The 13,161-nt window shown below is 50.4% G+C and overlaps 1 protein-coding gene across 4 annotated transcripts in view; it reads right to left on the minus strand.

Moving 5' to 3' along the window:
* Positions 1 to 1,940: 1,940 nt before the first annotated feature.
* Znf362 (zinc finger protein 362) overlaps positions 1,941 to 13,161 on the minus strand; it is a 36,336-nt gene continuing 25,115 nt past the window's right edge. For all 4 annotated transcript variants that reach the window (XM_076860804.2, XM_076860800.2, XM_076860803.2 and 1 more), the window contains 3 exons: positions 7,128 to 7,206; positions 6,847 to 7,005; positions 1,941 to 3,690 (listed from right to left, as the gene is read on the minus strand). In XM_076860804.2, the coding sequence (XP_076716919.1) occupies positions 3,574 to 3,690; positions 6,847 to 7,005; positions 7,128 to 7,206 (355 nt within the window). In that variant the 3' untranslated portion in view covers positions 1,941 to 3,573. The remainder of the gene's footprint in view (positions 3,691 to 6,846; positions 7,006 to 7,127; positions 7,207 to 13,161) is intronic.

Here is a 13,161-nt window from a genome sequence, read left to right on the forward strand (position 1 = left end):
GTCCTCAGTACCTATCCTGGGGCCCACACAGACAGGGGTGCTCACATATTCCCCAGGCAAGCAGATGAAAATACAACTCTCAGTCCCAAGTATCACTGCTAAATACAGAATCTTCATCTGTCCCAGGTCCCCACCCTCTCATGCCAGCTCAGATATCACCCCCGCAAATACCAGAACATCTTCAAGTCTCTTAGGAATCAATGATCATAAGGAACATAGATCCAATGGAGCTAAGACTAATAATAGCAATAATGACATTTACATTTTGGGGGTACTTTCGTGTACCAGGCACAGCTTTAAGCATTAAACATGTATTGATTCACTTTATCCTCACATCCACACTATAAATTGTTCACCATTATTCATCCCATTTACATAAGAGGAAATCAGATATGAAGAGGTTAAGTCACTTCCCCCATTAGAACCTAAGTTCAGGGTTTCCAGAACAAACAGGAAGGCAACATGGCTAGAGGAACCGAGGTTGTCACTAGCTCTCCATCTCCTCTGTCCATTTCTGCTTTCTCCTACCTTCTTTGTTCTGCTTGTGTCTGGACCCACACAGATACCCCAACTCCTAGCTATAGGGTCTTCCAGTTCAGGTGCCCATCTTCTCCTAATTTGTTCCTGATTCATGGACTGGAGATCTAAAGCAGTTTCATCTAGTGGTGTGCCAGTAAATAGCAACTGGCTCTTCAAGGAAAAAGAAAGCCCTGATTTTTAGCATTTACCATTTTCCATGGTATAAATCCCACCGTGGTCAATTATAAGCTACCAGCATTTACTGAGAATTCCCTTGGGAAGAGATACACAGGATCTGCCCTCCAGAGCCAGGACAGCCCCAGCACACAGTTAGCTATAACCATGGATAGAGTCACTCAGTCAGGTGCCAACCTCTGGCCAATCAGCTGTAGGCTGGAATGGGGTCATATGATACCATATAGCTGCCAGAGCCCATCCCCTCCAGGCGTTGTAGGCTGTGGAAGGTCAATTTCAGAGCAAGAAAAGAGGCCTTGAGATTAATGAAAACATGCTGGTTCTGGGCTCCCCCCATTCATTCCCCCTTCTGTGGCAACGCACTCTTGGTTTCCTTTTGGGAAGACATACTTTGGATGGAGGATTCACTCTCTGCTCCAGCCATAGATTATGGGCCCTAGCCAAACCGGTACATACCATGCCTGGGCCAGAAGGAGGAAGACCCCATGAGACCCCTGCTGGGGCTTCTGACAAAGGGACAGGATGGCTGCTGGCAGCGCAGGACTGTAGGCTGGAGTTGACCCCACAGGAACCTGAGGATGAAGAGCCAGTGGAGAGCCAGCGACACATTCTTTGGATGCTGAAGCTGTCCTAGGAGTTTGGACCTTCTGTCACTTGCCGACAAGCCTTGACCCATGAAGACCGTGAGGACTCAGAAGAGGTCCCAACGATGAGCTCCACAGTGGTTTGTGGCTGAGTTACCCCATGATGCTCCACAGGGCCAGCCTTGATAAACTTGGGGGGATTCGTTCCTTCATTCTCCTCCTATGCAGTCACAACACTGGCTCCCCTGTGGGGGGAAATGTGCATGGAGGGGACCTCTTGAAGAAAGTCTGTTCCCTTCAAACTTGGAACAGCTTCCACAAACCAGGCACTCATGATGGACCCCCCAGAGGGTGCAGTGCTCCTCAGAAAGGAGCACAAGTGAGACCCCTTGGTGGACCCAGAATATGTACAAAGGCTCTAGAACTAGACAGACCTGGTAAACGTATGTCCTTGACACTTAACAGTTCAGTACAGAGCACTAGGGGCTCTGCCCTAGGGTGAGACCAGCCCCTAGTAAGCCACCATCTCCTTGCCCCCAGTTAGGGGAGGGGAGGGGAGAGGAGTCGTGGAAAGGTGCCCCTTCCCGCTGTCACACACAGCACGTCACACACCACTGCCACCCAGGTGCAGGTACAGTTTATTCTTCACAACAGAGAAATACAAAGAGCAGAGGGGTTGTAATTCCCTAGTTTTTTTTTGCCCATTTTAGTGTTTTTCCCCCACATTCGATTTTTACCTTGCTCCCCACCCCCTTTTTAAAATAGGATGCAAACTTCTCTCCTGAAGTGTCTGAGGGACACCTGCCCTCACCTCCCTGCCACCAAGATGCAGACTGAGAAGCCAACAGACTCTTTTCTTTTCTTTTCTTTTTTTTTTTAATAAGGTAACTAGTTCTAAATATGGTGGCCTGGAGGTCCCATAGAAAAAAGCAAAGGGGTGTTAACAGTATGTATGACAGCTTATTTACAGGGCAGTAACATGCGGACAAAAAGCTACAATACTGAGTATCAGACGACGCAAGTCAAACAAAGGGGCGAGGGTGGGGGCAGAGAACCCCATGGGAAAAGAAACCCCAGGAAACGTTAAACTGGTAAATCAATGGCGAGTTAAGGCTTAAAAAGTGTATAAAAATAACACAGTTAATATTCAAAACGGAACTCCAGATACAGAATATATAGATGAGTTTCTGTCTAGTTTTCTTTTTTTTTTTTTTTTTCCCGAGGGGATGTGGAAGGGCTTCTCCGGGCTCTGTACATGGTTCCTATATACATGGACACGCATGGCTTTCAGATTGGGGTGTGTCTGTGGGGGCTGGGGGCAGGGTCTGCTCCTGGGACCCTCCCCAAGGATCCCTTCCCTGCGGAGGGGTGCACCTGGGCTGAGGATTCCCCGACCCTGGGCGCTGACCCCATCTGGAGGAAATTCTGGAAGGAGGTCCCAGGCCCAGGCCCACTCCCTCCCATCCCCCTGCCCACAGTCTGGGATGACAGGAGAGGTAGCCGATAGGTTTCCTGGCCAGCACCGAGGTAGACTGGGGTGGTCTTCAGGGCATCAGGGGAGGGACCGGGTCTTACCCAGCCCACCCCACCCCATTTCCCTGGGCCCGCCGCCCAGCCTGTCACTGCACCCTTTGGTCCTACAGATCTCCCGGCCCCTCGTTTTGCCGCCTCCTGAAGCCTGGACAGCCCTGGTAGCTGCCACACCTTCTGCTCAGTGGTAGGAGCTGGGCACCAGGGCTAAAGGGCTCAACTCCAGCTGCCTCGGCTCCCACCCATCTGGGGACCCCTTTGCAGTCCAGAGCCCCAGACCTGAGCCTTCCCTTAAGACCTGAGGCCATGGCCAGAGAAGGTCCCACGCAGCCCTCTGGTTCTCTGCATCCATCTGCCTGATCCTTTTCATTTCTCGGTCTTAGCAGCACCAATGTCCTGGCCAATAAATAGCTTTTTTTTTTTTTTTTTTTTTTTTGTTATTTCCAAAACAAACTTAAAAAAAAAAAAAAGTGAAGCAAGTGAGGGGTGGGGAACAAAAAGAAAACTCAACAGACAGGTTCAAAGTGCTCTGAGATCGTCTTTGGATGCCACCAAAACAGTCCAGAACCTTGCAACTGGCCTGCCTGACCGGCCCGGGACTGGACCAAGCAGGGCTTCTGCGGCCCAAGCTTCCTGGCAGGTTTGGAAGGTCATGAAGAGATCAGCAGTGCCCGGAGGCCCGGGGGCCTGGTGCTGCCGGTGTCAGCCTGCCAGTGGGCTGGGCGGGCGGCGCCTCAGGTGGGGCTCAGATGAGAGAGATTCGCACTGGGATGCCTGGGGACTCCGTCCTCTGGGGTGAGTGATGGCTCACCAGGTGCTCCACCACCGTGTGTTTGGACATGTGCTTCATCAGGTAGGTCTCCTGTGGGCAGGGTGAGATGCAGAATGGTCACCACTGGAAAGGAGGCAAGGGAGGCTGCAGCTTTCAGAAGTGGCCACTGCAGGGGTCCTTGGCAGGTGGCCACACTGGTGGTCTGCAGCCACAGTCTGGAGGCCCAGCCAGGCCTGAGCACTGGCTCTGGGCTATGGCCCTACTGCCAGCATCAGCACTAGCCGCCCTGTCAGGCTCAGAGCCTGCAAAGCGCTGTCTGGGGGAACTGACCGGCACCAGGCCCGCCCCTCAGTAGTGCCCACCTGTGGCTCCCCAAAGTCAGGTCAGCTGCCTTTACCAACTGGCTCTAGCAGGGAGCACTGCATGAGACATAGCCCTGTCTGCAGGACAGAGCTCGAGTCCCTGCATCTGGCTGGGGCTCACAAGGGTGGGTGGGGGGTGGGCAGTGGACCCAGCATGGAGCCTGGTTCTGCCATTTCTTAGTGGTGAGATCTTAGGCAAGTCATCTCACCTCTGAGCCTCAGTTTCCTCTTCTGTAAGAAGGGAAGGGAAGGGTTGTCATGGTGATATGAATAAAGCCCTCAGCATGTAGCCCGGGCTGAGGACACCACTCTTTTCCCAGTGTCTACTTTTTTCCCAGGTGGTGGTAGGAGTCTTGGCCTCACTGGACCTACCCTGGGGGTGAAGCCAGGCCTGGGACCCTCACAGGCTCTGCTAAGTCTGTCCTGAGGCAGCACCAGTAGGTGAGCAAGGGGACCCAGGCTCACTGTAGACCCCTGACCTCAAGCTACACCATATCACCCGCTGGCCTTGATCAGGAACAAGGTGGCCTTCTGGGTCCCCAGCTGCCACTCCAGGGCCTCATACCTGGACCTGCTCAGATGTGGCAGAGGAAGCCCTCAGATGTGACAGTGTGATAATACCTGGTGACCTAGACAGGCACCCATCAACAGCCACCCTAGGAAACTCTTCTGCGAGTGTATAGCAAAGAAAAGGAGGAACTCTGGATTAAAAGATACATTGACCCAGTACAATATAGGAATCTTATTTGGATACTGATTAAAAAATAACACTGCAAAAATTAATAAAGACTGAAAAAATAACACCACAAATAAATAAAATTATGACATGCAGGAGAAATGAAAATCATCAACACTGACTCTATAGAAGTATTAGATACTGTGGAAATACTCTTTAAAAAAAGGAGTTATTATTAGAGACATAGATTTCATTTACAAATTAAATAATTGATGTCTAGGTTTTGCTTTAAAAACTAGGGGTTCAGATAAGGTGGGACTGAAGATGGTGAAGGGGGCCATTGAGAGTGTGGGACTTGGGAGACACAGGGACAGACTGAAGGTCAGTGGCTGAGGGGGGTTTCCTGGGGGCCCTCGTCCTGCAGGTCTGTCCTCTCAGCTCTCCTCTGCCCCACAGACTCGACTCCAGGGAGGATAAATATCACACACTCAGCACTGGGCAAGAGCAGCCCTGGCTGGCACCTGACAAGTCCTGACTGTGATGACCCCACCCCACCCCCACCCAGAGTGACACTGACATTTCAACAACGTGCTCTCTGACACTCTCAGGGGTAGAACAGCTTCTCATTCTACCTGGAAAAATATCCAAAGTCTCCAAATGGCTCCCAAGGCCCCCCAATCAATTCCTGCAACACACCATTTTTATTCCACCCAGGGCATTGGCACTAATTGTCCTCTACATGGAAGGTTCTTGCCCCTCTTTCTCCTCTTCATTTAATTATCCTTCAAGGCTTCATCAAAATGTCCTACTAGTCTGGGTCTACAATGTCTCCCAAAGACCCACGTATTAAAGGCTTACTAGTCCTCAGTTTATGGGACCTACTGGGAGGAAGTTCGGTTATTGGGGGTAGGCCCTTGAAGGGATATTGGGACCATAGCCTCTTCCTCTTCCTCTCTTTGTTTCCTGGCCATCATGAGGCCAGCAGCTTGTTCTATCTACCACATGCTCCCAGCCATGATGTGCTGTCTTGCCACAGACCCCAAAGCGACAGGAGTAACTATGGACTAAAACCTACAAAACTATGAGCCAAAATTAACTTTTCATTTTTTAAAAGTTGATTATCTCAGGTATTTTGTCAAAGTAACAGAAAGCTGACTAACACATGTTCCTTTCTCAGATAGCCTTATCTGGACCTTTCAACCTTCCCAACTCTATTTTATAGTTTCCCCTGCTACTGTCTCTTAATCCTTAGAGCAGTGATTCTCAATCAAAGACAGTTTTGACCCCCAGGGGACATATAGCAATGTATGGAGACATTTCCAATGATCACAACTTATTGCTCCTGGCACCTACTTGGTAGAGTCCGGACATGGCTTAGCATCCTACTAGATGCAAGACAGCGCCCTATGACTAAAAAGGTATCCTGCTCAACGTCAAAAGGTTGAGAAACTCTATTTTAGAGCAGTAATCACAATTTTCCATTAAATGTTTATGTGGGTGATTACTTGTTTAATATCTATCTCCAACAGTAGTTTTTAACCTTCCTGAGGACAATAAATGTCTGGTATCCAATTCCCAAGAGTCTGGCAGAGTGTTCAGTAAACAACAGGTGAATAAGTCATTGCACTAGATAATGTTTATTTGGCATTACTCTGCCAGCCAGAAACCCCATGAGTTAATCCATTTGACAGATGAGGAACCTGAGGCTCAGTGATCCCTATGTTGGGTATGTGAGAGTCTGTTAACCAGAATATTTAAAGAACCTAAAGCACAAACTCAAGTGACTCACCTGGATGTCCAGAGGCCCCCATTTGGGGAATTTTCCCACCCAGGGACAGAGGGCTGGATGCAATGACCCTTCTGGTGCTATTCAGGCCTTCCCTGAGATGAGAGTGACTAAGCCAAATCACTGTGCCCCCTTGTGTCCATAATGGGGATTACAGCTACAGGAAGCAAGGAGACTCTTCTCCCTGACTCACAGAACAGGGTGCCCGGCCCCACCACTACCTTGAGAATTCTAGGGCCTTAGAAACCCAGGATAAAGGCAGGCAGAAGGTGGCCAGCTCGGTCTGGGGCAGACAGACACTGAAGTGGGAAGCAGAAGCCATTGCCTATGATCGTGGGGAGTCCCTTTCCCTCTCTGGGCCTGTTATTTTGCTTGCAAAGTGGGGACAGTGGGGAGGCAGCTGGGGCCAGGCTGGCACTCACCGAGGTGTAGGCCCGCCCGCACATGCTGCAGCAGTAGGCCTTGGCGTGCTTGATGGCATGGGCCGAGAGGTGGATCTGCAGGGAGGCGGAGTCCGAGTAGGCCCGGTAGCAGTTGGGACACTTGTAGGGCTTGTCCTTGTTGTGCTGGCGCTGGTGAGACTGTGAGGAGCACAGCAGGGGGTGAGGAGGCAGTGGGAACCCCCCCCCGCCCCACCCCTTCTTATGTTCCCTTTGGGGAGGTGGCTGTGTCCCTGGGGCACAGGAGGGAGGCAGGCACTCACCTGGAGGTTGGAGAGCTGAGTGAAAGCCTTTTCGCAGCCAGGATGTGGGCACTTGTAGGGTCTGTCACCTGTGTGGATTCTGCAAGGGGCAGCCTGATGAGGAGGAGGTCCCAGACCAGCTCCAGGGTGCAAGCCCTTGGCTGCCCTGGGCCATACCTCTGCTCCCAAGACCCTAGACTCGGTCCCCTTGACCCACTCTCCTCAGTGGCCAGGAGTGAGCCCACAGAGAGATCTAGGGACTTCAAAGGCCATGTCTCTCCTTCCCTCTCTAGCTTCCACTGCAAGTCGAGTCGGGCTGACGCTTTCCACTCCCCCTAGGTCCCTCTGCACCCAACCTACGAAAAGCACCACTCAGAGACCCAGCCCAGCCTACAGCTAAGCGCAGGGAGCTTGCTTGGACTTCCTTCTGTCCTCTCTGCCATTGTGAAAAGAATGGATTCACAGTGCTATGAGGACCTTCCCTCCCACCCTGCCTCCTTCCCCAGAAGAAGGACATCCCCCTTGAACGGCTCCTGGCCTCTATTTCCTGTCCCTTCTCCATGTCAGACATATGTCCATGATGGTGACATGTTCACCCTCATGTATTAGAAAATTCAGGCCCATGGCCCTGAAGTTCAGTCCCTCTGTGTTCTTAACGATAGCTCCTTGTGCCCCACTCTCCTTCCTAAGTTCTTATCCTGGACCCACCGTCTACTAGTGGGGTGACTCTGGGCAAATCACTGAGCCTTGGTTTCCTCACCTACAAAATGGATATAAAAATACAGTCCCTGCCTCACCGGGCTTTGTGAAAAGTGCACCAGATAATACATGTAAGGCTCTCAGCCGAGAGTTGGCACAGTAGCCCTCAAGAAAGGCCTGCCAGTAATTATTATTCATTCATTCAACATTTATCACACCAGGTTCCTGTGTGCTGGGCACCATGCTAGGCACTGGGGATACATCAGTGAACAAAACAGACAAAAACTACCGCCTGGCAGAAAAGAACGGTAGGCATGAAATAAGGAAATAACTCACACGCAGAACGTAGTCAGTGTTGTGAACAACTGAACAAGGTTGGGGACTGGGAAATGGCGGGGACAGGATAGGACCAGTTGAGAAGGTGATATCCTGATGGCTGACCACAGCTCACTCTTGTCCAACAGCCAGGTGGGGACAGAGTGGTGGATGGTGCTGTGAATGCAGCTGACGCACCTGGCACATGCCAACAGGTGGCCTTCCCTGTGCTGCACACTTCAGCCCCGGGGCCAGTTCCCCAGCTGGCCCAGAGGCACCCATCCTGCCAGACCCTCTGTGCCAAGCCAGTAGGCAATGAAATGGCAGCTGGGCCCAAACCTTGTTCGCCTAAGTTACTAATGAGCATCCTTAAGTGAAGGAAAATGCAGATTGGGCCAAACAGGGCCCTCTCGCCCTCTCACAGCCCAGATCTGCTCCACCTTCAGTCCATTTCAGAGTCCAAGGCCCTGTAGCCAGGACCAGTGCTACACTTAGGGACACAGGGCTCCCTGCTGTCAGAGAGCTTGTAATATTGGTTGCCATTATACCCAGAGCCAGTCGGGATTCTTCAGTGTGTCACTCAGGCCTTTATCGGTGGCCCAGCTTCACCTTCATACTCTGTGCACCGGGTCCTCGTCAGGGAACCACTTCTTACCTGGAGACCATGTCTGAGGATTCTCCCTGCCATGCCCTGCCCTCGCTGCACTTCGTTCTGCCCAGTGTCACCTCATCCTTCCTGAGTGTGCTCCTCCCTACCCGACCCAGGGTTCCCTACCCCCAGAGCTTGGCAGTTCCTCCCCACAGTGCTGACACCTCTGGATTCTCAGTCTACCAGATTCGTACCCACCGTCTACCTGACAGGGAACCCCGAAGACAGAGTAAGGCCTACGGCCCGGCCCACAGACTGCACCTAGATGTGCCAAGTGGAACTGACCTAGTTCTGGACCTGCATGCGATGGGGTGGTCCACATGCTTGGGGACACCAGGCCACTGCTCTGTCTTTACAAGGGAAGGACCCTCTGCTCCAGCTCCACCAGTGGCCAGCACCCCTCCATTTCAACCCTCCTCATTCCCCTCCAGGGCAGGGTGGGTTTGGTCAAGAGCAGTGGCAGGGAGGGCCTGAGGGCCCCCAGAACATGCATCACTTTTTGTTTTCAACCTCAAAGGCTTGTGCCCACCGTCCTCCCTCCCGGCCCCAAGCCCAGCCCCGCTGGCAACTCCGGCATCTAGAGCTTCTCCTCCTCCTCCAGCCCCCTGCCCTGCCACCTCGCCTTCAGCTACTCTGGCTCAAATTCACCCTCCCGTTCTCAAGGCACGTCCAGGACAGCCTTCTCCGAACCCCCAGAAGAGGTCAGACCCCTGCAGCCTACCCCTCAAGCACCATGAAACCCCACTCCCACAAGTGTGTCCACACTTCAGTGTCTGGTCATCGTTCTCGGCTGCCTCCTCTAGAGCAAGGCCTCTGGTCTCATCTACCACCATCTCCCCAGCAGTGGGCATGACCTCGGCGTACAGAGGACACAATAGCTAGCTGCAGACTGAAGGAAAGTGAGTTCTCTCTAAAGTCAGCGGCTGACAACAGAATATACTCCACATAATCAACTTCCATTCCAGAGGTGTATTTTGTGTTTGTTGACTAACTGATAGTTCTCCAGCTTGGGGACCTAGCCAAGCCCTCCTGACCAGAAAATTCTCCCAGTGGCCTCCTCCTACCCAGGTTCACCAACAGCCCAGCCCCTTACCTGGACTCTGGCCTCAGCACCTGCCCCTGACCTCAGCCATGGCAGCAGCCACGGGCATGGTACCTGGTCAAAGCTCTGAGCAGTAACTGCCACCATCTCTCCCTTTTTCCATGACAGAGCCCCAAGGCCTTGCCTCAGCTTTCAAGGCCCTTTACATTCCAGCCTCCTCCCGACACTGCTCTCGCTGGTATCTCACTACCCTGCCACCACCTTCCCCAGCGAGCCTCTGAGCCTTTGCTCAGGCTGTTCCTACTGCCAGCCTGGCTTCTCCCTCTGCTGGGAATGGAGATGGATCCCCCGACACTGGGCCCAGCTGATCCTCCCCAACCTCCACCTCATATTGACCACTGTCACGCATCCATCAGTCTCTAGGTCACAGTGGGAGTTCCTCCAGGACAGGGCCTGTCCCTGACCACTGAGTTGTCCCTGTGTGTGGCACCAGCACTGGGCAGCTCAAAGAAGGCTGCAGGGAGCAGCTGCTGGGTGAATGAAGGACCAGGCTGCTGTTCCCACTGGCCCTGCGGCTCTCACCTCCATCTCTGAACTGCAGGTCAGGCCCCGCCCCCACTGCTCCTGTGGGAATCCTACTCTAGGGCGTCTTCCCACCAGGGAAGCACCCAGGCCTGGCTCCCCCCTGCAGAGGGATGGGGTGCCCACGTTAACCCCAGGGGGCCCCTAGCTTGGGCAGCACTGGTGCTCCTGAACTGCTCCTCCGTCCCCATAACCCCAGGCCCACAGGGAGCCCCAAAGACTGGTCCTGTTTCCTTACCCAGCACCTCCACCCCATGTGCACGCGAGCTTAGTCTGCAGCCTGACAGCCCAGGCTGCTCCTTGTGCACTGAGCCTGAATCCCACTTCTGCCACCTCTTAGCTGTGCCAAGGGCAAGTGACTGGCTCCGTGAGCCCCAGTTTCCTCATCTCTAACATGGGGATAATAATAAGAATTGTGAAGATTGTAGCAATTAAAGGATCGTACATAAAAGGTGCTCATAAAACATTCTGCCGAGTTAGTTTTAATACACTAATCTCTAAGATAAATGATTTGTGTAAAATAAAGGGAAATGATTCGGTGTTTAAGTAAGATTACTAAGGATTCAGAAGACGGAGTAGCTGTCACTGCTGTCTTTACTATTATTAGAATAATAATAATCTTCCACGTTCACTTTTCTCGTATTTCTCAGGTATTTACTCCACTACTAAATGGCTTCAAAGTTGCATCTTGTGCTTTGTAACTGAAACAATGGTAGATATAGTGAAAGTTAATGTTTCTTAAAAATGATTTGCTCTCTGGCATTTTGAAATTCATTATCTCTTACAAAGAAACACAAGTTTCCATAGTACCAGAACTTTATGGATATCTTGTATAATAAAGCACCTTGTGTAGACCAGGCACGGAGGAGCTCTTTGATATGGAAAAGCTGAAGATGTTACTACCATTATTATCGTCAGACTGAGAAATCAAAATGACTCTGTCCCCCCATAGCAGTTATCATTAGGCAAGCTGGTAAAATCAGAGTCAGGAAAAGAAAAACAAACACAAAACACACTTTGCACCCTGAATAAACAAACAAACAACTGCGTCACTATGTCTGGCACTAGGTTCCACAAATAGATAAATCCTTGAGCCCTTTCCTATAATTTACTAACTCTCTCCCCAAACAATTTTATCCCTGACTTTTGCATTGAGACATTTGCGGATGTGGGATGGTTCTTAGTCAGATGCTAACTCCGAGAGACAATTGCTGTTTTTCTGGCATCGATTGACTGTAACGGGAATGTTCTGTTTTCTCCATAAATACACGTGGTATTTATTATTTGCTGGGCTGATCCTCAAATGTGGACTCCAGCTACACTTTACAGGTCACCTCCTTTCTTCTCCTTGTTGTTCCTTCCTTTGTCAACACAGGACATGCCAAATGCCTAGGTTCACCAGTGCCACTAAACTATGTCCCCCAACAGCGTCACCTAGGTACACTGTTCTCTACAACTAGGAACGACTTTCCTCACTCTCTTCAGACTGTTCCTCTCACCAGACCAGGGCTGGTTCTGCTTTGGACATGACCCTCTCCTCTCCCCTTCATTAGTGGCAGTTACACTGGAAAGACGTTTGATTAATGATATGACCTGATAGTCTGACTTCCTGCCGACAAGCAGGAAAACAGGACAGGGTCTCTGTCAAACAGCAGAGAACGGGAAATCTGGAATCTGGTTGCTTCTTTAGGTTTGGCTTTGTTTATCTGTTTGTCCAAAGGACTCTGAGACTTTGGGGCAACTGGGACACCCATCTCTTTACCACTGGGCTAGGACACATTGGCTTAATTATATGTGCCAGTGCCCCGTGACTTATACATTTTTTTCCAAATGTTGATAGAATCCTCTTATGTTGTTTGCTTGGTTTTCTGCCATTATGAACTTAAATCACACAGAAGGAAAAAAGAGACAGAAAAAAAATTTGTGCCCTCAGGAATGGAGAGTAATCCCTGGGTCTGGATGTTTTGGTAAAATACTCTCCTTCAAGGGCCTACTAATTTTTATTTATTTACTTATTTATTTTTGGACATGGTCTTAAATGATATTTTTAAACAAAGTCTACTTCTGGAAAAAAAAAACACCACACAGAATTTTTCATCATTGTTATTACTTGCTACTATGTCTGTTTTCAACTGGACTCTGTCCACTTCATGCTGCAGCCTTTCTCAAATTCAGTCCTCTAGTGCAGAATAATAAAATCGGCAAGGTGTCTTTTACATGCAAATGCTCCTGGAGTTTCCAGATGGCCGCTGGGCAACACCAAAGATTTGATCCCAGGCTTCAGAAAAAGAGGGAAGCTCAGAATGATTGGGGCCTGTTTTGTATTCTCCATATTGTTAATTAGCTGAACGCTGAAGGGACAGCTGTATAAGAAAGTGTGCAGTATTAAGAAAGGTGGAAAAACCAAGAAGAGAGCTCAATGGACTCATTTTACATTTAACTAAATAATATGCATATACATTAAATATATATGTTTTGTGCTGTGTGTGAGTGTGTGCGCATGCGCATGCGCACGTTGGGCATTTTTTAGTGGTGTTTAACCACTAAATCACCCAGTTCATTTTGAGACAGGGTCTTGGTATGTGGCTTAGGACCTCACTAAATTTACGAGGCAGACCTTAAACTTGCAATCCTCCTGCCTCAGCCTCCTGAGTCACTGGGATTACAGGCAAGGGCCACTGCACCTGGCGTTTTGTGTGCTTTTTAAGATAAACCAAAAAAAAAAAAAAAAAAAAAAGACCCACAATTTTTTAAAAGCAAACATAAAA

The sequence above is a fragment of the Callospermophilus lateralis genome, chromosome 7 (genome assembly GCF_048772815.1).
Source record: "Callospermophilus lateralis isolate mCalLat2 chromosome 7, mCalLat2.hap1, whole genome shotgun sequence".
NCBI lineage: Eukaryota > Metazoa > Chordata > Mammalia > Rodentia > Sciuridae > Callospermophilus > Callospermophilus lateralis.